Below are 25,282 nucleotides of genomic sequence, written 5' to 3'. Positions count from 1 at the left end.
GGAGGGAATTTAAAAAGCACGTAAGAATTTTTTTTAACGTGAATAAAAGTCTTCAAATGCGTGCATACTATCTTTAAAGATGTTTTAAACTATAAACATTTATATAAATAATGTTTTCTAAGGCTATTTATGGGAATATAGATGTTTTAGAGGAAATTCAATACCAAAGACCTATGCTACCAGGAACGCATCCCTATCTTCCCTATGTTAAAACGCTCTCGTATAACGCAAATTCGTATAGCGCAAAGACCCCAAGGAACGCATCCCTTGCGCTATACGAGACATGGGTGTATAGCACTGGCCGTCCTCCTCCTGTGTGCTGATTGATCAGTACTCTCTTCCACACGTTGCTGATTGGGTAGCCATTGTCCCTGTTAATATTTGGGGTTTCCAGGCAGATCAGGGAAGCATTAGAAATCCATAAAATGCCAAATATTTACAGGGACAATGTCTACCCAATCAACAATGTGTGGAAGAGAATACTGACCAATGAGCACACAGGAGGAGGACAGCCAGTGCTATATAAGGCGGCGAAAAAACAACACTTGTCACCTTTGACCTGAAGACGAAAGCAGGATGGTTTTCGAACCTGTAGTCAACTATAAACGACAGGCGCAGCTGGAAAACCTGGAACTAAGCAGTCATAATGTACAATGCCGCGGAAACCTATGCACAAATTTAAATAGGCAAGTGGTTGACAAATATAATGTCCCTTGCATTCATTTTAATTGCCATTCTTGTAATTATATGAGATAGCTCACCAATAACTGGAGGGTCCGCTAATGCAATGATCCTAAATGAGGGATGTATCCTTAAAACTCCAGATTTCACCATGCTTTCATCGCTGAGGTTATTCTCCTTCTTTATTTCATCATATCGATCATGTCTAAGGAGTCTTTGTCCATCATAGAGATGCAGTTCACGATCATGGACCAGCCTAGATGTGGCAGATAACAAAAATCAATGCAATTTATAAGGAAAAATTAAAAATTAACACAACACATCTAACAAAAAATATAATAACATTCTGCATACTATTTTATTTAGAAACAATTTAAGACAATATGATTAATCATACAATACTGAAAGCTGATAACATTCTATTTAGTCTATAAATAAGAAACCGCTATAAGCAATATTGTATACTGTACTCATTTGAATGATGGATTAGCAATTCTAATGGAAAAATATCAATAAGTTTCATCCCCCACCATGAAATCTTGGTCTCAGGAAAATGATTTGATGAAATTGATTTCGGTCATTACAGATGCAGAACGAAAACAGGTTTACAAAATATTGTCCTAGTACATAACCATTTTTAAAATGCAGATAATACAAGGTATAACAAATGGGTGGAAGTATGAATCATGCGCTGGTGAATAATTATATGTATCAAGGTTCAAACTGTTTCCCCTGAATATAGGCCACATTTAATCTAAAATTAACTTTACAAACTAGGAGGACAGAAGTTTTGCAATAGATATCTAAAAGGAAGGGCAGCTAGGTCATTTTGACACACAACATTTTCTAGTTTCAGGATATTTCTGTAAACAATACGTGCAGTGGCACTTAAATGAAACTATGTAGTTACAGTAGAGAGCTGCAGGCTTACCCCAGAATTACAATGGATTATTTTACTGCACTGTATTTCCAAAAATGTGCAAGCACATAAACATGATTCTATACCCATTTTACCCAGTAATATTAGATTATTTCATTGGGGAGGGAATATATATTCTATGAAATAAATATAGCTATACAGTAGTTAAAATATTTGTTTTTTTATATGGTTTACAATTACTTACCCTCAGAACATTTTTTCACATTCTTATATACCAATTTTGCATTCAAAATAAGCTAATGAAATGGCCGGCAGGTCCCCACACAATAAACCATTCAACAGTGAATACACACATGATAAACTTAAAATACAGAAGCTGACTCAATCAGGTAGACAATGCTCCTCAGTTAGTAGAAACATGTTACAACATTGGAGCACATTGAGTCTCAAATTGAGTTCTCTAAGATAGGATTCTCATGAATGAGTAAACCCAAGCAAAAAAAATCCTAAACTCAAGCAGTAAGAAAGAAAGATAGAAATACTAATGGTTGCTTGACCTGTGAACAACTGCCAATGTGCTGGGATGTATCCGATGGATTCCATCGAGAACAGCCAGCTTCCCTTCCAGCGCAGCCGTCACCAAAGGAGAGTGCTGCCACACCGTGTCCCCACTTTCAAGGGTCGTTCTTTGCTGAATCAAGTCTCGAGAGGTCATATCCTTAAAAAAATAATCATTTTAAACCTTCAATAGATGAATAACTCACAAGTTTATGAACAAATGCTTTGAAACAATTGACATACAATGGACAAATTGGGGATTAGGTTGGTGTGGTGGTTAGAGTGTTGGCTTCCCACCCCATGGGCTCAGTTTCAAATCCGGGTGGTGGGAAAGAATTTTTAGACTGCCTGATCCCTGCTTGAATATTGTGAGGAGGACATTTCAAGCACAACACTTCGTCCATCGGATAGGACGATAACCTGCGGTCCCCTTTGGACGTTCACTTTTTCTAATCTAAATAAAGACTTTGCATGGTAATGTCATTGTTCTTTTTTCTTTTTCACCCAGTTAAAAACCATTTTCACAAATGCTCATTTTTCTCTCTCTCTCTCACTAGACCTTTGCATCAAACATGATTAAGATATATTAACCAATTGTGAGGCATTGGAAGTAATCTGCTAAGTGTAAGTCGTCTTCGCCGACGGTAAAGGGGTTCAGGGGAAACAAAGCAGGGAACAAGTCCAAATTCTCACACAAAGCAACTTCCTTTATTCAGCCCAAAGCATTACACTCTATCCCGCTGCCCAACCACAACTGCCTCCCTTAGCCGCCGCCAGTCCACGTCCCTGGAGTCACCGAGAGAGATCGTTTGTCAAGCGACTCTTCCGATGACAGCAGGAACGTGCTTAATGGCTGGGTCTCAAACGAAGTCCGTTCGAGGCGGCTCCCCGTCATCTCGCAGCTTTTAATAATCTTAATGAAACCACGCTTACAAAAGTTTTATTTTAAATGATTGCTACACAACAAAGCTATACTCTCATATGATAATTTAAATATACTTACTGCCCTTGAAAATAGAGATGACGGACGCAACCACTAGGGTCAAATTTTTAAAAAGGAATATTAAGTTCTAATGTAGTACAAAGGGTACATAACATACCTGATACAGGATAATTGGTTCGACCACATAGCCAAGCATGTTGGCCAAGCGGCTTATAGTTGCACTCTTTCCAGAGCCTTTGGGCCCAACCAAGCATATGTCACCCAGCATGTGAGATTGAATGAGTTCCGCCAAAAGTTGCTCTTGATACGGTGTGCTCACAAAGACCTCTTTGGATGACAACGGTGGGACGTTTCCCATTGGAATCTGTACAAGAAAAAGTATAAAGCAAAGAGCATAAAGTAAAAAACCACCACCTATTCAGGTTAATAAATGAAATTTTGGAGTCTTAATTCAAATAAGTGAAATGAACACAGGAGATTCCCGATTATCCGGCGGCCGTTTATCTGTGTTGCGGATTATACACACACAGTTCATGCTACTTCGACGTTCTCCGCGAAAAAATCAACTGATTTGGGCGTTACTTGGCGGAACGATGAAATGTTCATGGTGAAACAAAACACAGTACTATTCCACAAATTTTTATTTTAACAGTCTACAAGTTTCGAAGTTTACACCGTCATTATCAAGACTAACTGAGCAGTAGCGTACAACGTCCAGCCTTATTTATCCAACAATAGTGTGAGGGAAGGAAGAGGGGGGGAACTAAATGAGGAGGAGCATTGCTGGTTGGATTGGAGGGTCAAAACACAAAGTATAAAAGCTGGGGGGGGGGGGGGAGGCAGATAGAAAGTCAGGTGGTAACGAGGTAAATGGGAAGGGGAGGAGGAAGGATTGTTAAGGAAGAAGTCAGATTTTAAAACAGTAGATAAAAAATTAGAACATTTGAATACAGTCATATCATTAAAAATTTTGATGTTACGTGCAAGAGTGCATTTGGTGAATTCTAAAATATTTACCGCGATATTTATCAAAAAATAAAATCGGACGCAAAAGCACCAAGATATTTGCATTTTAAGGTAAGGCTACACCAGGCTTATTATTTCCATTAAAAAAATCCCCTTTATAAAATGGAATTCTTTTATTTACTTGCTGACAAGGAATTTTTCAAGTTTACTTGTACGTCTGCTCTAGCATTGTAGACGACGATCAGCGGACGGAAAAAAACTTTTATTTTTCTATTTCTTTTTCTATTATTTTTTCTATTAATTTTAGAAGATTTACCATCACGGGAGTTACGTGCTCCTTTTTTTCAACCACTGACGTACCCGATTGTGCTTAGCAGCGACGCCGACTTACAAAAAATATTGGGGGGGCCCAAACCGGAATCTAGCCCCGGGAGCTTTCATAAGTAGTGAGTTTTAAGTTTTTTAAGCATTTTAGAAGAGTCATATGATCAACATTAGAACCCTGATAACTCTAGTCTCGATATCTGAACACTCCGGGGAAAATCAACAAGCCTGACACATTTTTTCCTCACACCTATAACAAATTTTTGAGGGGGCTCAGGCCCCCTCAGGCCCCATGGAGTCGGCGCCACTGGTGCTTAGTGATCATGGATCCACAGATCAGCTGTTGCATACCAGGCAACTTGTGCGAGACACGACTACGCGGCATGGTGCCTAACATCTATAGTTTCCAATGCTGCGGAGTGGTTTCGAAGCATTCATGCAAATAACTTTTCTGAATCCGCGATCTTGCAGCCACGGATGCGTGGTCTTTGGAAACTAGGTATAACATGGAGCAGAAGTGGAGAAGTATGAGTAAAATCTCATTAACGCTGCTGAAAAGTTCGCGGTCGGGAAAAGAAAGCTCGTTATGATTCTGGAAAGCAATCTAAAATAACAGATAATGCGCGCAAACAATAACAGTTTGTTTGATTTGCGTAAATTTTAAAAATTACAAAAAATCAGAGTAAAAGTTTGGATTATTCGTGTTTACCGGTTATTCGTGCCACCTCTCCCCATCATTAGCCCAGGTAATCGGGAGTGTGATGTAGTCAGGCCCGCAACAAGGGCAGGGCGGAGAGGGCACACGTGCAATGGGCAGCAAATTTCAGGGGGGGGGGGGGGGAGCAAAATTTGAAAAGTTTATTTTTAAAAGTTATTTCATTATTCTTACTAAATTATTACACAATAATTGTTAATGTATACATTATTAAACAACAATATTAATAAAACTTCTTAATAGCAAACATAGGGTGAGTAATTTCAACTACCATGTCTCAAAAAAATAGTTTACGTATGCATTATATTTTAGTGGTGAGGGAGTGGGCAATAGGAGAGGAGGGACAGCATACAGATCTTTAGCCCCCCTGACAAAACTCCTTTTTTCAGCCCTGCTTATAGTGTTTTCGCGTAATAATTACTGCAGCCCAAACACTCACCTCAATAGCAGAAGTTTGGCCACCACATTCTATATCAACTCGAGCTCCGCCAGCAGAGGGAGTGATACTTTTGACTGAACTTCTGATGCCCATATCGTTACTTCCGAGGACTTCAAAAGTTTTCAAAATATCTTCAACAGCATTCTTTCCTTCTTGATTCAAAAAACATTTATATGGATACAACCTGCATATCACATCATAGACACTCATCTTTGGGAAAGTTTCCTGAAAATAAGAGTAAATATGGCATATCAAAAATTTACATATTTTTTCACTCCTAACCCCCTAAGTGCTGACTTTTTTGCTGGAGAACTGGCTTGACGCACAGAGAGTAATTAGAGGAAAAAAGCATGACCTCCGAGGAAAAATTCATTAAGGAGCTAATGTTGAAGATATCTATTTCTTTTTCTATTTAAAATGATTTATTTTATAGTGACATAACAACTTGACACTTTCTGAAACAAAAAAGTTATAATTGAGGTGAGATGGTATTGAATCATAAAAATTTAGTGATCAGGGCGGAGAGGGCACACGTGCAATGGGCAGCAAATTTCAGGGGGGGGCAAAATTTGAAATTCATCATAATTTTACATTGATGTGCAAAATTCGATGTCAGCTTGAAACACTATACAGGTTGATTTCAGCCCCAAAGACATTAGCAATAAATGAAACTAACAAAATATCAGAGAAAATCTTTGCCAAAATTGAAAAGTTCTATAAAATTTGACTAAATTTAGGTTTAAAATTCAAAATTCTGAATATGAGAATCATATTGACAAAACTAAAATGAGAACTAATTGTGCAAAAATAAAAATATCATGGTCATATAAAACACATAGCGTTAGCAGGGCATTTCCATGAAAATGTCAACTTTCATTCTCAAATTAAAATTTAGGCTGGAAATATTTTATCTTGAGAAATCGACATCTAAATGATGGAATTTTATGAAATCAGTATTTGAAATATTATTCAGAGCTTTATAAAAAATTTTCAATGTATACTTCGATTCACAGAGTTTTGGAGATGCTTGAAAACATTACACTTAGGAGGTTGACGTGGCAATAATTCCGTCACATGTTAATTTTGGGCTTATTTAGAACGTATTTTGACAACTAATTTTGTTTCTGTAAATTTACATCACCTTCATAAATGTTTTTTGATCCTGCGCAGCTAGAAGTGTTGCAATTTTTTTGTATTTTACAATTTTATCAATATATTGCATAGTTTTGTCTAAAGGTAATTCCGTCACAAATGGAATTGCCCAGCATGTAAAAGTCAATATTTAGCATCTGCTACTGCTGAAACCCCAATTAGCCAAAGAGTAACACAAACTGACACAGTTTATGTTTACAATATCAGACAAATTTGACCTCAAGTTCACCCAAAATGGGCTTATTCACACAATGGTCTCAGGCAATATGAACCAAGTAAAACAAAAATTAGCTTCAAACGTCAAATTTAAAATTATCCATTGAGCTCATGGTACACAACAATTCTTATATTACTAAATATTTACATTAAACATGAAAATTATGTTAAGAAAAGATAAACCCTAATATTCAACATTATAAATTAGAATACACAGAGGCCTATAAAATGGCAATCTCTTGTTATATATATCTACTCTAGTTATCTCTCAAAATATTTCTCTTTAATTTAATGTCAAGGAAGTTCCTGATAAGTTCCTCATTTAGAAATTGTCCAATCCATACAGAGAAAAATGATTTTAAAATCAGAGGCCTCTCTTGAATTTTCCACATAGTATTTTTATTAATTAATTATTAAATCATATATTATTAAATATAGTACAATAATGACCATTTCAAATAAAAATTCTGAGAAAAGAGATGAAGAGAAACTGATGGCACAATGGCAAAGAACAATAGGGTAGTTTCCTTCGTAAAAGAAAACGAAAGGCATTGATTGCGATTCGTTACCCACCATTACTGTATTCATAATATACAAATTATTTGTTTTTAGAAATACTGGTTTAGACGAATGGCAATGGTCAATTTTTATCCTCATTTGGAAAAGGTCAGATTGGCGCTCATGCGATGCCACTCCACGTGACGTCACAGGGACCTAGTTTCTATACGAGTAGATAAGAGTTTTACATATTCTGAGATTACCAATGCATGCATGAGGCACAGAGCTCAGGGATACATCTCTTAATAATCACCTATTAAAACTGTTTATCGTCGGAAAGTTTCCTTCGTTTGATAAGGTATTAATAATCCTTATTCAGGCCAAGCGCCACCAGCTAGCATGGTACTCTGCTACCTGCTAGCATCCTGCGTCGTATCAGTGCTCAGAGCCTTGCCCCTAGGTCACCTCACTTGCGGCAGCAGGAACCAGAACGACGTCACACAGAGTTTTCCCGGCACTCATACTTAGCCGTCGCGTTTTCACGGGCTTGAAAATTTTCACTTTTCATTTAATCGCGAATAATAGATATCGTCATTTAACACCTTGAGTGCGGCATGACGTGATATCACGTCATGGTGCGCTATCCCCTGGTGCTGATGACGTGATATCACGTCATGTGTACCCCGAGGGTTCCGGCCTTCCGTAAGAGCTCGGTTCAGTTCTATTATGACATTTTGCCCCCCTAAGTTGCTCAGCAGGGATCTAGCAGCGCATTTGTGAACGCCGTTTCAAGCAATCTTTCCTGGGAGGATCGGGAGAAATTTTTTCTTTTATCTTAAGGTAAGCCAATTTCCATTCATTTTCCCCCCTGTATTTTATGCTATTATTTTTATTTATGTCTATTAATGCGTGAATATGACAATATTTATTTTAGTTTTATTTTACAAATCATAACTATTTACTATCTGGAACTTAATTATGTGTGTTTATTAATTTTCTATTCTGTTTTAATAATGTTTAGCGAGAATATAGATATTTTTTCCACCCTTCTTTTTTTCTTCTTGCGAGACTAGTATTTTTCGAACCTTTGTTGTCTGATGTTAATAAGTTTTATTCAATTAATACATGAAGTACTGTGATTAGTTAAACTTTAATGTAAATTTGAAAATGCCATTATATTTTATTAATGCAACGTAACATATCTCTAACTTTTGCACCCTTTCTTTGTTTGTCGGTGCAACTCCTAAGCAGGGAGGGAATCGACAAGCGGCAATATTACGAGAGTGAAGTAAGTTATTTACGGAAAAAGTGTAAGTTTTTTATAACTTTTATTGTTGATATACGTATATTATGCACCTATAAACATTCTTATCATAATTGCAAATAACTTTTTGCACATTATCCCATGGATTGGCGAAGAAGTGCTAAGGAGTTGCTTTATAAAAATGCTTTTATTTTCTCGATAACTGTGAAACCAATGGCTTATGGGTGCTCTCAATTCTTTGTCTCGCCATTGTGAATATTTAGTTCCTAAACATAGTTTTACATTAGTTGAGCTGCTTGTAGCATTTCAGCTTTGGCCTATTTCACCGAGAGTGTTTATTTTGATCCTGTTATTTATCGGAATTTTTACAAAAAAATACAATGTATTTATTGCAGATGGTACAGAAGCGAGGAGTAAAACGGAAAATTTTTCATGCTGGCCAGTAGTCGATGCCGCCTGAAAGAGGTGAAATTCTCTATTCATCAGCTTTTGCCGATGATCAGCAGTCTTCGACTTTCCTTCAGGACTTGCAGCCATCGACGTCGAGGGAGGAAACCTCCGCAAGGACACAAACATTTCCTTCTTAGCTCTCTGCCTTCTCTAGACGAATGTACACGAAGAAGGAATAGTGGGAGCTCCTGGAAGAGAGCGGGATCATGTATTCTCTGAAGACTCCGAGCTAGAAATTCGGGAGGAGGAGGGTGGGGAGGAGGTTGAACCCTCACAGTCAGGTATTCCGTTGCCTCATTCTACGCCAGATCCCTTTATGTCAATAACTGGCCCATCCCCTTTGTCCTATTCTTTCCCTGAACCCTCTAACAATACCGTCAGTCCTTCTCCATCCGAACGTCCTTTGCGGTGGACCCGTAATTCAGTGACCCCTCAAAATATCACTTCCATAGAAAACTCAGCTCTCACCACTCCACCCCCTTCCAACTACCCAAGTGTTTTTTGCGTCTCCTTTTTCCAGACACCCTCTTTCGTATACAGAAATACTTTCTTATTATCTCCGAAAGAATAGGTTAGGAATTGGAAACAATTGACCTATGAAGAGTTTTATCGTCATAGGCCTAATATTTCACTAGGTAGGTGTTCCTATAACCAATATATCCAACAAATGGAGCATTTGACCTGCTTTGCTTTCGGATATACATGAGTCTTGATTGATTCTTTAGTATTCTTCAAGCCCAAACGATTCAGAGCCTGAGTATTTTCTCTAAAAAAATCCGTCCCTTTTAGATTCATTTTTATGCTCCATTGATTCCCTAATAATTCCTTCCCGAAAGATATGCACGCTTTTTCATTTATCGTGAACCCGCCTGAAAGATTTCCCTTTATAAATTCCGTCTTTCTGTCATTAGATCCTTTATTCTTCCATCCTACATTCCTTATCCCAAACCACCTTTACCACCAATATCTCAATCTCACTTCCCTGAACTCATCCATCATGAAGGAAGGTGGCAGAAAGAAGAATCGATGGTGCAAGTATTGCACTATTGCGGTGCAAGCATTCGTGGGCGTAGGAAATGACCGCAGAAATCTACATTGGCTGCTAGGTCTCCTCTACTCCGTCCCGAGCTTTTTTCTTTCTTTCATGAGAAGGCATAAATAGTATTATAAATATATTTTTGTACCATATATTGCAATAGTATTATAGGTTAAATATATTGCTATAAAATTTGTGATAGACGTATTTCCTACATTGGTAAAACATACATGACTGTACTTAGTTATATATAATTTGAAAATGGTCATCATTTAGATTGTATTGAATTTGTTTTGGGTAAATATAATATTTTTTCATGTCATGTGATTCCGTTTTTCAATAGACTAGGGCTCTTAGATAAATAAGAAGAAACAAGAGATTTCCAAGCACGATGGAATAAGTCTTTCCCTCGCGTAATTAGAAAGAAAATGCCATCGTTGCTTTCGGTAATCGGGTAAGTAATAATAGATGCTGCAAATCTATTCCTAGCAATATGTATTATTGAATGGTTTACTCGAATTGATATTATTATGCACCTAATGAAAAAATATTATTGCGGTAAAAATTTACATCATTTTCAGATTTCCGCAGAATATTCGTAGTAAGAACCGCGATACGTGGCCCAAATGAAGACTAATTGTAAGATGTTTGCTTGCAAATACTATTAGTTCCAGTCTTTATGCATTAATTTCTAACTCGGTAACATCATATTGCAAAAATATGTTATTGGCTTGAGTTCAGAAGATAGTAATGAGGAAGATATGGGTTGATTATTTCTATTTCCACATCCATTTTTATTTCGGCAACGGAGTCTATACCCCAATGACCCAAAAAGGACACGTATCAGCAAAATCTTTCCCCATCTTTTTGATGTGCCGATGGCACTTCCAAAAAAGTTATTCCTAGTTCTTACAAGTGGACCGACTAAATCTTACTATCACTCCTCGCTTCATCTCCGTACCCCCTCCAACCTTAGAACAGCCGGCAGGAGTGGTGCACGTCAAGAAACACCCTAATACACCGTCGGAAAATAATCTCGAAAGAGGAGTGCCACCCATCTCAAGCCACTAGATTTTTACCTGCAGTAAAGGAAATACATAATGGCATGTGAAAACCATTTTTGTTAAATATCTGATGCTTACGGGTGGTCGTATGGGAAGAAAGGAATTGGAGCTGAAAACATGAAACGAGTGAAGGAATTTGTGACGAGAATAGTGGCTTCAGAAGAAAATGTAGAAATTATTCAATATTATCGAACCCTACCCCGAAACTTAGGATTACTAGTACAAGGAATACGCCGAAATATCTTGCGCAGAATTACCATCACAATCAAACAGCTGTTCACGGCGATTCCTTGTACTTATAACTTGCATTACATCCATCTAAGCCAAAAATTTCCCTATGACAGTGGCAAAATACCAATGGCGATACCAGTAGAACATAACAAAGTCATTTTCCTCGTATTTTTTGGGATACATAGCGCAGAAAAAAAGTTGAAAGAAAACGGTGGGGAAAAAGCCGACAGTATGCAACCCGCATTACGCTTATATCCCGCTGTGCGGGTGACGTGATATCACGTCATAAATAAAAAAATTCATAGCAAACAAATTAGGGCCAAGAAATTTTTTTCATTATTTTTCCCAGCTCTTTTGGCACCGATGCATACGTTTTGCATTAAAAAACGACAGCCGCACCGGGGGTCGATTTTGAGTTTTACATGGTCAGCATTGAAAGTGTTAAAAATCTAAATGCGTGCAATACGTACTCCAGGAGTAATAATCTTTTGATTTAGGCAATAAAAAATAAAAGGAAACCACCCTATTGAAATAAGTGGTAATGTAGGTTAATGAAGGTATAAGCTACTGAATGGTAACTTAGCAAAACTAATGGTCATACCAAAAGCTTAGCAGCAGCTGGGAGGGCATCAGTGGGAAAATCAGGGAGTGACAGGGAGGCAGACTCTGGAGACAACAAGGCATATGCAGTGGAGAGTAATTGTGATAATCTTGCTTCATCCAAATTAGGGCACAGATCCCTTAGTGAATCAAACTGCTCCTGGAAAGACAGAAATGATTCGCATTCAATATAAATAGACTTACTCAAAATAATTAATAAAAATGTAAAACAATAACATCAAGAGGATAAATGGACTTAAAATAAACTGATTAAATACATTTTAAAAGAGGAGACAACAATGAAGAAAAACTGTGCTTCACAAGCTGTAGAATTTAAGGTTATATTCCAGCTACACCACCATTTACAGCTATAACCACAAGAGATAAGACAGTTCTTAACATAAAGTTAAATAAAGTAGTAACTCATTCTATTTATTTGGTATTTTATATTCAGTACACTAAGAAGAGCACATCAATCAGATTTTATAAATCAGTAGCAGATACAAAGGCCTTTAATCTAAAAAAATAATGACAAAATCCAGTGGGTATATATTTAGTGATAATGAATTTTAAAAGTTAAAAAAAAAATTCAAAAATTTTATTTCATATTTTTAACTTCATCATTCACCACAATTTTTTATATTTCATTAAAAAATCTAAAATTAACTAAGAGTTTTATCCCCTGAAATAATCATTATTTAAGAAAAAGGTTTTGCTAGCATAGCTTTATGCTATATGAGTGGCATTCAAGTGAATTTCCAATAGCATAACAGCAGAGAGTTTGGCCTTTTTATTTATCTTTACTAGACTTCATGCTGGAGAGGAAATTTGTGGAAGGTAATGACAACTGGCCTATTGAAGCATTTTAAGCTAAAAATACTTGTGCATTTATTTAAAAAAAACTGTTGCACTGGTGCTTTACTTGCATATTTGATCATGAAAGGCAATTTGGGTTTCCCGTTGAAACAATCATAGTTGCTGAAATTCTGAAGCTCAGAATGAGACTTGTATTGTATTTTGTAACTTTAGCCATTAAATTACCAACCAAACAGTGCAAAACTGAAACAGCCTTCCTTGACAGTAAAGAAGTCTAGCCACATATGCTTAATTTTCCGGCAAAACTTCCTAAAGTAGATGTGCCCCATTCTCTTCTTCATGGGCCTGTTCAATCCCCATACCTAAGGACTGAACCCCTCAAAAAAATTAATGAAAAAACCCCAAAAATATACATGAATAAACCCTCACCACAAACTCATAACTAGCCCTCATCACAAAATGTTGTGCTCACTGAAATAAATACTTGTTATTTTCCACAATTATAAACTTTATAATTCCACGATAATAAATTTTATAATCATGGAAAATTGCACCCATTTATTTCAATATGGAAAAATTCCACTCCATCACACTTGAATCTTTGGATTTAATTATCATGCTTATTTTTTTACTACTATTCGAAGCAGATTTTTCTCTTTATCCATATCTGGTTATATTTTTAGTTATATACTGAAATACTTCTTAATTTACAACCCTCTTCCCCCCAAGTATTATAGTTTCCTGAATTCCCCTAAAAATGTTCAATGCATCACATTGTGCTTTCATTTTATCAGCCTTCTTTCTTCTCCCATTGGCGACCCATACGTAAGTTTAAAAAAAAAGACGCTCACTGTCAACATGAATTGCAAAAGTTAAATGGATAGTCAAATAGAGATTGATGGCAGGGCGTTCTCCAAAGGCGCAGCAGTCAACCTAAAACGCAAATGTTTCCTAGTAAATTCCATAGAGGAGTTCAAATGCAGCTTTCGCGTGCCACAAGTACTCTTCAACTAAACGACGCAATTCCCCTGCAGAGAGCAGATGTTGAAGTTCCCCGGTAGAAAGCCACAATGGTCGGGCAGCGCTTCACCAACTTACACGAAGTTGATAATCTATTATACCGCCGCGGCGTAGATATTGAAAATAAAATCGTGCGCATTGAAAGCTATTCGCCGAAAGCATATAAGGAGTTCAGCGAGGTGTATGTGAGGTAATAGTAGGCAAGAAGCCATACGTACCGAAGGGGGGAAAATTTATAAGAGTTTTGGAGCATATTCAAAATAAACGCTCAATGATACACAGCCTAACGTGGGCCAAGATGTTACAGATCAAATTAAAATAAATCAGATATGCTATTTTCACACGTAAACTGAACAATTCCTCGTAAAGGTGGGTAAAATAGTCATCATTTCTCTTCTACAAGCCGGACGAAATTATTAACTTTCAAGCAGTCCCGCTGAACACCCACATGCATTTGAAGGCATGAAATTATATTCCGCTAAAATACACATTTAGCGATTTCAACGGAGCTATGAAAAAATCAAATCCGTCTTAAATGTTTCCGTCAGATTCTCTCCAACTAACTGGGTCATATTTTTTTACATATAACATCCACGAAGGACTACCAATTGCACCAAACGAGGATGTGGTCTCATTTAATGCGATCAACTAGAAATACTTCTCACAGTTTCATCCATACGTTACTTCGAAGAGTCATTTTAGATGGTCTCGTTAAAGCGGTCTAGCGTAAACATTAACAGGAAGAAACAAAAGAAAGTGAAGGAATAACATTGGTATTCCTTCAGCGCAGAAGTAAATTATGACATCAGAAGGATGTTACGGATATCGCTGATAATACCAGGAGTATTTATTATCCTGTCCACTCAACTCCATTGAGTTTCTAGCAAATTAAAACTCCGGATGTTACCAGAAAGAACTTCGAGAGTATAATGAAGGACTGGGATATGCGAACAGCGGTTTAAATGCTTTCCCGGAGAGTGGATTGCATTCCTATTCACTCAATCACCTATAAGCACAGGGCCCGTACTTGAGAACGAAACGCCCCATTCCACGCGATTCTGGAAACACGGCAAAGCAATCCATTAGACTACAATGAGCATGAGTAATTCCTCCCGCGGAACAATGGCGAAACGTTAATGCATTGTTTCGAAGCCGAGGCGAAGCACAATGCCAGGCGCGTGACTGGCCATAAAAACATAACAGACCACGTGGGTTGAAGATGCATTAAGGGCGATTGCCAGATAAGTGACAATAACAAAGCGCCCTCATCACGTTAAGCGATAATCCTTGATCGATGGCACATCACAAAGTGCTAGGCACTGACGACACATTTCCAACCTTCACTTGGTGAACAATACCGCGGTTCAGAGATTAAATCCCCAATTCAGACGTTAATGCAGCGATGGTATCGCTAGAAGCGACCAAAATTGGAAGTCTTTCGTGCCTTAAAAAATGTATAAATGTTCAAGGGGTCTGCATAGAGGCAGTAGCGGATACAGAAAAGACTCAAGGGTAGGGGGGCGCAAAATATATCTTGAGTTGTCTTTACTTTTATCGTAATAAAAAATGATCAAGTCATAGACAGAGTAATAGAAAATTGTATTTTAAGTGATTATACACATGTAAAATACAATGCCATCTTATGATGTAAAAAATTTACAATTGCGGTTTTGCAATGTTCGACAATACGGTCGGACCCGCAAGGGGGGGGGGGGGGTGCGCGCACCCGCGCCCCCCATCTGTATCCACCGCTGCATAGACGAGGCCTAATTCCGACCGATAGAATGCCGACCGACCGATTTCTGAAGTCACTTCGGTGCATTTTATTCTGTTTTCAAAAATGCCCGCGGCGCTGTGATGAGTGCAATACGATATGTTTTTTTTTATATTTTGCATTATGATGTTTATAATTGCGATGAATAGTATTGAAAAGTTATGAACACGAATACTACAAAATAGGATCCTCGAGTCGGCCTCTAAATGTGATGTCACCCACCGCGAATTTAAATGAGTTTACTAAAGTCGCCACTCGCGTCGCTGACGGACGAATTGACCCGAGTTTCACAGGGAAATTTGGTATAATTGGGGGTATAAACACAAATTTATACACACGATTATGTGGTGCATCAAATTCATAACTTTTCAATGCCATTCCTCGCAATTACAAACATAATAATGCAAAATATTGGAAAAAGGGGATCGCATTGCACTCATCACCGCGTCGCGGTAAGTTTTGAAAGACAATTAAAATGCGACCGAGATGGCAACAGAAATCAGCCTTCTATGGGATAGAATTGGGCCTCCTCTATGCAGTCATCTTGGTTGTGAATTTGATCGATCGCATCATCATGAATATAAAGTTCGGGTAATACCCCTTATTATTCCTCATTTCCCCGTGAAACTCGGATCTCTTTTGTAAACCCATTTAAATGCGCGGTCGTTGACGACACAGATAATCTCTATAGTCTCAGGCTCAACTTTGTGGAAGTTCATTCTAAAAAAATGGAAAGAACAAACCATGTATTTATCCACCAATTTATTCTCGTGGTACAACTAGTTTCGACGCAGCGGCGTCATCATCAGGTACCTCGCGAGAATACATTGTTGTACCGTGAAAATAAATTGGTGGATAATTATATAGTTTGTTCTTTTCATTTGTAAAAACTTTTAGAGCCCGACTTGAGGATCCTCTTTTGTAATATTCGAGGGTTCGATACTCACGTACACAGTGCTTCAACCAAAAGGTTGGATTGGAAGTTTGATGAGTGTATAGCTCACCCCGGACTAGGGCACAGGCGAATGAATGCGGCACATAAATGGTGGGGAGAGGGTAGTTTCTTTCCCCACGTTACTTTTCCAGTTTGAAGGTCTCCGAGGGCTTCGCCCGGGTGTAAATATTGGACCATTAGATCAGTATATCTATCTACCCAGCAGCCATAGAGTTTATATGTATGCAAGCAACTATGCGCTGTACTACTTAACGCAGGGCACCTGGTTTATAATACAAATATGTATTCTAAAATAATTGAACGCTTGAAATTTCTGGTGAATTCGGTTTAATCCACCATTCTCTAAACTATTATAAAACTAGCGAAACTAGACGCGAAGGAAAGAAGGAATTTTCAACACTCTGGGCTTTGTGATATATTCAATCTATTTCTTCAATGTAACTACAGAGCAAAATGTTTTTAAAATCAGAGGCCTCTCTTGAATACCCCCACATAGCTTCATATATTGTCCAAGCAATATGGAATTTACGACATGATTCTGAATTCTCAGATGCTATCTCACTAACGACTAAAACAACAAAAAACAAATCAAATTCGAATGCGAGGTTGAACAAACTTCGCAAGAATATATATTTTCGAAATCTTGATGGTTTACAATTGGAATGCTCTATCAAAACAGCGTCACCAAAAGCAATTCGATAAAATGAATTTCGAGGCCGATAACGTTATTGCATTGCAGGCATTGCGAGATCGATTAAATAAATAACTTTCCGTGAGCTGTGCAATGGCCGAGATTTTAAAAACATGTCCGCGGAAAATTCATCGCCCTACCTCATAATAGCCCCATCAAGATTTTCCCGTATACGGCGCCTGACCTTTCAAGAAACTTAGGCTATTAAGGAGAAGGCAGCACGCTTGGGTAAATTGAGCGCCGTGCGCCGCCACGCCTTCTTCTTTCAGACGTTTCCAAACCATTATAACACGTTTGAAAAACTGCTTCAATGGAAGTGACTTCTCCGTAGAATTACATAATCAAAATTTCACTATTTAACATCCTTTTTCACATATTGACATCGCATAAAAGACTATAGCAGATGATATGAAGTAAAAATGCTTTGCACTTTTCCCCAAAAATATTTATTTAAAAACGAGTATACATATTCCACTGCACAGCAGTATAATCAGAACTTAAACAGGAGATAAATAGTAGTTAGCAACCTTTATAGTACATACAATCATACGTTTGCGCTATCCAATTATTATCTCGTAAAAAACTAAATAGATAGAGTTCCCTATCACTAAATTTGCTCCCACGGCAGAGCATTAATATTTCCACGAAGAAACTACAATGGAAAGTCCTGATGATGCTGCAGTAAAGTGAAACATGTTGACTAATTTTTAAATAAATATTTATGTGGAAAAGTGCAAAGTAACTTCTCTTCGTATTCAACAATTCACTTGCATAAAGTATCAGCCTCCACGATCCATTAGATTATAGTGCATCCCATTTCCTGGAAAATATATTTCCGTCACAAAATCCAAAATTATTTAATAAATTCTGAAAAAAACTGCGACCAAGGAACGACTGAAAGAAGAAAGCTTTTTTCCGGGTAAATCCAGAAAGGGGAAAAACTGACTTAGTATACAACTAGACTTATTCCACGCAAACAGACAAACCGACCTAGGTTTCAGCAATGCATGCTGTTTCCAAAGATAAGCTGAAACTTTTCGGGATCTAATTATCTGAACTATTTTGTATTCATACTCAAGCAATTGAATTTTATCACCTCTGAAAATCCGCTGAAATGGAACAAAATTAGGGATAGTGGGGCATTGAGAAAAACAAATTACTAATTGTCAATTTCTCCCTTATAATTCAAGAATATAATGATTTCATCTACCTCGATAGTACATAAAATCACATGGAATTTCTCACATTTGCGCTAGCGAACTCTTATCTCGTAAATATTAATAACAAAATATATTGAGTTCCCCTATCAATAAAGTTGCTCCCAAGGAAGAGTATAATTATTTTCACACATTAACTGCTATGGAAAACCATTGGAGAAAAGAGGACAGATGTTTAAAAAACAACGTCCCATGGATGATAAAAACATTAAAATTGAAAAAAATATCAATAGCAATACTACTTTTAAAGGCTGATGAAAGTATGACCAAAGTAAAGCCGGCAAGAGTTGTCTTATAACAGGTAAAAGTGTTCAAAGAGGGGTAGGAGCAAGGCTTCCAGGTCAGAAATGTAAACATATAAAGACAGAGATGAACAAAAGGCTCAGCAAAGAAAGGATTCGACTCATCCTTTAAAATTTAAAAAAAAGTTAGGATATTTCCTGGCATTCCTGACGATTCACGCACAATTGTCAACGGTGTATACGAAAGCGAGGATGTGGGTTATTAACGGAAGACAGCGATTGGCCGAACGACACGTTCTCCGCCCCCTATCTTCTGTCATGGGAACCCTCTGGACGGCTCCACTGTAGGTAGGTATCTCTATTTTTTACTGATTTTATTCATGCATGATCAAACATTTTACAATATTTTTTAAGGCAGCGTTTAAACTAGACTACTGAACATATTGCAAAACATGATTGTAACAAAAATTTCATTCGTCAGCCTGTATTAAATAATATATTAAGGCGTTCGTGTAAGCAACTATAATGGAAACCGATTAGACTAGTTATTAGGATCTGTTGCTACCACACCCATGGTCCCATGCTCAATGCGTGAAGCCATTTTTTCTCCACTTTTTTGTATTTATTTTGCGGAAACTTACGTTAAACTCCTAATTTAATAATTTTCAATCAGAGCAATGTTTTTCTAGGTGGAAAATCTCGCGTATGCGCACGCTACGTCTGTTTTATTATCCTTTTGATCTTAGTAGTTTATATCGAACTGCTGCGGCCATTTTGATAGTATTTAACAAACTCTATTTATCCAATTGGTTTGGTAAAGTTACCGAAATATTAAATTTTCCGAATGAACCCAAATGTTCGATGAATTTCGTTATAAATTGGTATTTCTAACTTAACTTTTTTCAGTGTAGGTTATCAAGTGGCAGGATTCTCAAAGCTACGTAATTTCTGGAGGATCCACGACTAAATAAAATAGGTAGCGTTTCCACAGAAAAAATTATTCTACGCAGAGAATTTTCCTCTAAGTTTTTTTGCAACTTACAGACAAGGCCTTCTTCAGCAATCGATATTTGGAGGATCAATGAAGAATAAATTTTGTCATCACGTGAACTCAAGTTCTAAACTCTTAATGAAGACGTAGAAAATTGTAGAGTTCTGAAAATACGGCTGGGGATGGACGATACCTAAATTTCCATTCAAAGCCTGGGACATTTACCAAAATTGTTCGGAGGCAATTTCAATCTCATTTTCTTACCACTCGTCAGACACTCGACAACGGAAAACGCCCTTGCTTCAATCACTTCCCTCGCACCCACAATGGCACTTTGAAAAAGAAATCATCCCCATCCCCTGGCTCAACAATTCGACCCCCGGGACAAAGGCTACCGACGCCCAGAGGTAGGAAACAACCCCTTGCGGTTGAATTTTTTCCTGGTTGCGGGATAACACTCACGGCCGCGATGGGTGGGTAAGAGGGTGGGAGTGTGCGAGGTAACAGAGGGGGGAAATCCATTTCCGAGAACTGTTACGTGCACCCCTCACTCACTGCTTTCGGCTCTTCTACCTGTTTTACGGCATGACTGAAACCGCGCCATCAAACCACAACGCCAAACAAGTCAATAGGGTGGTCTCCTATTATTTTTTTATTGCCTAAATCGAAAGATTATTACCCCTGGAGTACGAATTTTACACTTTTAGATTTTTAAATTACGATATCTATTTTTTGCGATTAAATGAAAAGTGAAAATTTTCAACCGCGCGAAAACGCGAAGGCTAAGGATGAATGCTGGGAGAAGCCCTTGCATTGGTAATCTCAGACGATATAAAACTACTGACTACTCCTATAGCATCTGGGTCCCTGTGACGTCACGATGAGTGGCATCGCATGGCCGCCAATCTGGTCATTTTCAAATGAGGTTAAAATTCACCATTGCCATTCGTCTAAACTAGGATTTCTAAAACCAAATAATTTGTATGTTATGAATACAGTAATGGTGGGTAACGAAATGCGATCAATGCCTTTCGTTTTCTTTGATGAAGGAAACTACCCTATTCAGAGGGACTCATGCAGACATTGTATCGCAAAATCTCCAGCAGGGAAGCTTCAACATAGACCATCACGCTGAATATTTTAATAGGAATGCTGGTAGGAGTTAAAAGAATAAAAACTTTCGTGGAAGGTTACTCTGGTTTTCCACCGGGTCAGGTTCTCCATCACGGCCGCCGTACTGTGGTCGGAAATCGGAAAAAGCCGGACAAAATTACAAAAAAGCCTTTTTTGAGGCAGAAACTTGAAACTTCGCTGGTATACTAAAAAATGGTTGAAATTTATGGATATGTACTTCATGTGACATAGTTCTCATCCGTTACTGAGGATCAAACGTGGGCAAATTTCCATAAAAACGCCCGTCTTCAATTTTCTCTGAAAATCTTCCAAAGTAAGTAGATGGTGAAGTTATAGGTGGATTGTTGTGGAATAAAAAAACCACATAATCCGTTGCCATTGTGTTTTTTATTTAATTTTCTGTAATCATCAAGAATATCTTATATGAATTCTTACCATGCAGTTTTAAAATGGCGGACACTATTTTTCGATAAAGTTTTACATTTAGGTAGAGTTTCAAATGATTTTTCGGCAAAGTCACGAGAAGTAACTTGTATGAACGCATTATTGAAAGATTTCTTGAAGTGTGATTGCAGTATCTTTGAAATAAGTTAGCGAAGCCGGAAATTACATTGATTTTTCGATCGCGGGGCATGGTTTGTCTCCGCGCGGAAGCTGGATTAGCCGCGTCGAGGTAAGGTTTTGATGGGTTTTGCATGGGTTTTGACGCTCAGGATTCACCGTTTTTAAGTTTTGCTTCAAGACACCGATTCTCAAATATTATATGGTGAAGACAGTGGAGGATTTTCAGCCGAGGAAAGAGCACGTTTCATTGAAGTTCATTTAGTTTTCTTCGGATACGATCGAAGACCATGCTTCTATTAAAAGCGTTCGAACCTCGAAAAAGTGAGTTGTTTCCCTGGGACTCATACAAAAAGACCTCCCAGAAAGACACCAGCTGATACCCTTATACCTTCTTTACTCTCCGATCCCTGACCCCTAGTATTCTATTGCGAAAGTGAAACAAAGTAAAAGCTTTAGGATAATCAAACTAAATAGAGGATGGGTAAAATATATCATCCATAACAATGAAACACTGCATCGCGACGTTTCGATGCACGATTCATCCATTGTCATCAGTGCATCTTCTGCATCGTCATCAGGGCTTCATCACGTCTTCATTTGGTTCGGCCTACCGCCACCAGATGCATGGATTATTGGGGCACTCCCGGTGCATGAATTTCCCTCCGGGTCGAAACGAAACATTTTTGTTGAATAAAAACTTTTGGGCTATGTCGCCGCGTCAATTCTTGGGTAGCCCAAACGTTTCCCGACCGATGCTGCTCGCTTTCTCAAGGGATTCTGAAGAGTTGTGAATTTAAATCCTTATATATAGGTATCTGTGTCAGGTGGTGGGGGGAGGGAAGCGGGAGGTTGGAGGAGTGGGTTGTTCATTGTTTTTTTCTGATTACGGGTTGCCAAGTACGTCTAATTTTAATGCCGGTGTCCCTGTTGAAATTGTTCTTCTCTTCTTTAGATATTTCAATAGCTTCTCTGACGAGTCTCTGTTTAAAAACCTTTTACTTTGGCAACGATTTTTGCTTCCTTAAGGTCGATTGTGTGGCCCAGCGCTGCGTGTTCGGCTACCGCGGACTTTGTTGACTGCCCCAGTCGAATCGCTCCCTCGTGCTCCTCTAGGCGTGTTATGACTGATCTGCCTGTTTCGCCGATGAGATCAGGCAAGGAATTCGGTAGACCCCTTGGCGAGTACCCGCGAAAGTTTTAACTAAGAATTACGAAACATTTTTGTTTCGTTTCACTGGCCAACCCTGCTTACTACGCAACATATCATCGGGGAAACCTCTGACAAAACGGGGAAGCAATAGAGAGAAGAAAGCCCTTTCAGTTCCGTTTCCCTTCCCATGAGTCAACCGCCCTTTAAGTTCACAGCTTTCCGATCCCACCCACGCGACCTCGACCACACACATCGGCACCCGGGGCAGAACGCGTCGATTTCCCGAAACTTCCATTTCCGCGACCGTGGCGTTGGTCGTAACTATGAAAAAAGGACGGAAACAAAGCAAATAACACGAACACGGGGAGGAGGCCCTCCGAATTTCTGCTTGACCTTGATAGGATCTGCGAAGAGAATTGAAGGGTGCCTCGCATCGCGGGGCTACCCCGAGATTTCGATTACATTCCGCGTCCCGCGATGTTTATATTCCTCTTCATGGACGGCTTACGTGCCTTAAACCATTGGATCGGAAGGCGAAACAGAATTGCGGCGCAGTTCCCCCCCGAAAAGGAAGCGAATTGAAAATATAATCGCCTCGGGAATGTCTCATGAAAGACTCAAGAATGCAGACGATCCTCAGCTACGAAGCGGATAATAATCTCTCCATTTTTAGTCTTTCTTTAGGGAAATGATTCGATGATTTAGACCCGAAAAAATCTGAGATATAAAACAAGGATTTATTACGAAGATAAAAACCCCGTAAAGGAATTCATTAGCTCAATTGCAGAAAGTTATTTAGTATCGCGATCACCAATCATTCACGCCTGGACATTGGGTCACATTAAGGCTGGCTTACTAGTTCGCTTAGGTGATACACACGCTAAGGTCCAGCCTGGGATTTTTACGCTATTAAAAATATGGATTAAAGCTTATCAGGTTTTCCAACCGGGTCAGGGTGTTTCGATAGTTATACCCTCCTCCTTCACCTAGGTAGTCTCTGATTGATTCGGGATTTTTCCTTGGAACTCGGCAATAAATAGGACGACAAAGGAGGAAAAACCCCGAACCAATCGGACACCTTCTAGGTGAAGGAGGAGGGTATAAATATCGAAACACAGCGATATCGGCATCATCAGCCCTGAAGATGTTGGGAAAGTCTCCCGAAGAAACGTCGGCATACACCATGCAGACCCTGATCCGTTTGGAAACCCGAGAAGCTTTCATCCATGGTATTCACCGGGGAATTTCTCATATTCTCTATTAAAAATGGTGAGTGGACAAGAAATCTGGATCCAGCATTGTCTTGCACTAAAAGGAAGGCGTCAGGCTAAACACGACTTAATAAATCCTATCCGACAGATGGGCTTCTGTACGCGTGTGATGAGCTCTACAAGGCAGCTAGTTTTCGGGATACTTGGGGAAACATCCGTCACAGTCGCAATTTGCATCGCAAGCCGTTCAGATGGGAAGCTAAAACTATAGTACCCAGGATAATCCAATGCTACAAGAAATAGCCGAAACAAATAGGTGTTCTCTCAACATCGTCGATAGAAACTAAACGGACACGGTGCCCGGAGTATCCTACAATATAGACTTCTCCGCCTGTCACTCGTGGCGTGCTCGTCATACCTACGATATAAGTTCTAAGGCGAACAGGCGGATAAAAACTCAATCAATTGTCAGAAAACGCACCGATTTTAACGTGATATATTTACGCAATATAGTAAACTTGATAGAGGTGAATATCATAAAAATTGAACAATAATCATACATCACACTTAAGGATGAATATATAATATTACGAAATGTAAAAATACAGAAGGGACAATGGAGATATCAGGAACAGAGGAAGAATGAAGATGACGGATTCTACCAACGCCAAACAATAGATTTCTTCCAATGTCGTCATTCCCGAAGACAGAAGCTTTGAAGTGCCTCTTGCCTTTCATGTAACAATTCACGCATTCATGCTATAATGCCCTTCTGTACACTGTACTGTCAACGTCCTCCTTCAACACACTTGGCCCTCTTGAAATTTCTCGCGGACATCAGCCTTCTCGGATAATGTACAGCCTTTCGCCATTCGTTTCATTAAGCACAATAACCAACACCAAAAATTAAATAAACGGGGATACCCAGACCATTCTCTCACCACAGGTCTAGCCTTTCAGTATACAGCGCAGAAAATAATTTTTATAGGTCCAATTTCTGGCTATATCGGATGAGGACTCATGAAAAATTACACAATATTCAACGTTTCTACACACAATTAAGAGAATTAAGACGAAGGACATCATAAGGAAAGCAAGGAAAATAACCATGACAGAACTTTCCATGATGACCAGCTTCGTACTTCACATCAGATAAAAATATCACATCAGATACTTCACACCATAAAAATAGATTGATTAAACAACATTAAGAAAGCATTATCTTTCTTTATCCCGTTAATTAATCACGCGATCACAATTTATTATTGTTATTTATTCACTTTTTATTCAGAAATCGAACTCAAAAATGGATTATTAACCAGTTTTCTCTAAGTTCATTTCGCCGACTTTTCATTCGAATATTTCATAAGATAACTATATTTTCTTTCGGTGTGCCAATGAAACTTATTTTAGCTATTGGCTTCGACTTAGTCCATATCATGATTTAAAAATCAATCTCTCCTCAGATATTCGACGAATCAAACCAAATCAAACATAACT

The 25,282-nt window shown here is 38.4% G+C and overlaps 1 protein-coding gene across 1 annotated transcript in view; it reads right to left on the bottom strand.

The window, feature by feature from the left end:
- LOC124166819 (von Willebrand factor A domain-containing protein 8) overlaps positions 1–25,282 on the bottom strand; it is a 120,985-nt gene that overhangs the window by 40,640 nt on the left and 55,063 nt on the right. Inside the window, exons 6-10 of the mRNA XM_046544513.1 lie at positions 12,019–12,177; positions 5,507–5,731; positions 3,220–3,426; positions 2,119–2,279; positions 762–937 (exon numbers count right to left, since the gene is read on the bottom strand). Coding sequence (XP_046400469.1) covers positions 762–937; positions 2,119–2,279; positions 3,220–3,426; positions 5,507–5,731; positions 12,019–12,177 — 928 coding nt within the window. The remainder of the gene's footprint in view (positions 1–761; positions 938–2,118; positions 2,280–3,219; positions 3,427–5,506; positions 5,732–12,018; positions 12,178–25,282) is intronic.

The sequence above is a fragment of the Ischnura elegans genome, chromosome 10 (genome assembly GCF_921293095.1).
Source record: "Ischnura elegans chromosome 10, ioIscEleg1.1, whole genome shotgun sequence".
NCBI lineage: Eukaryota > Metazoa > Arthropoda > Insecta > Odonata > Coenagrionidae > Ischnura > Ischnura elegans.
This window is presented reverse-complemented; position numbering and strand designations above follow the sequence as displayed.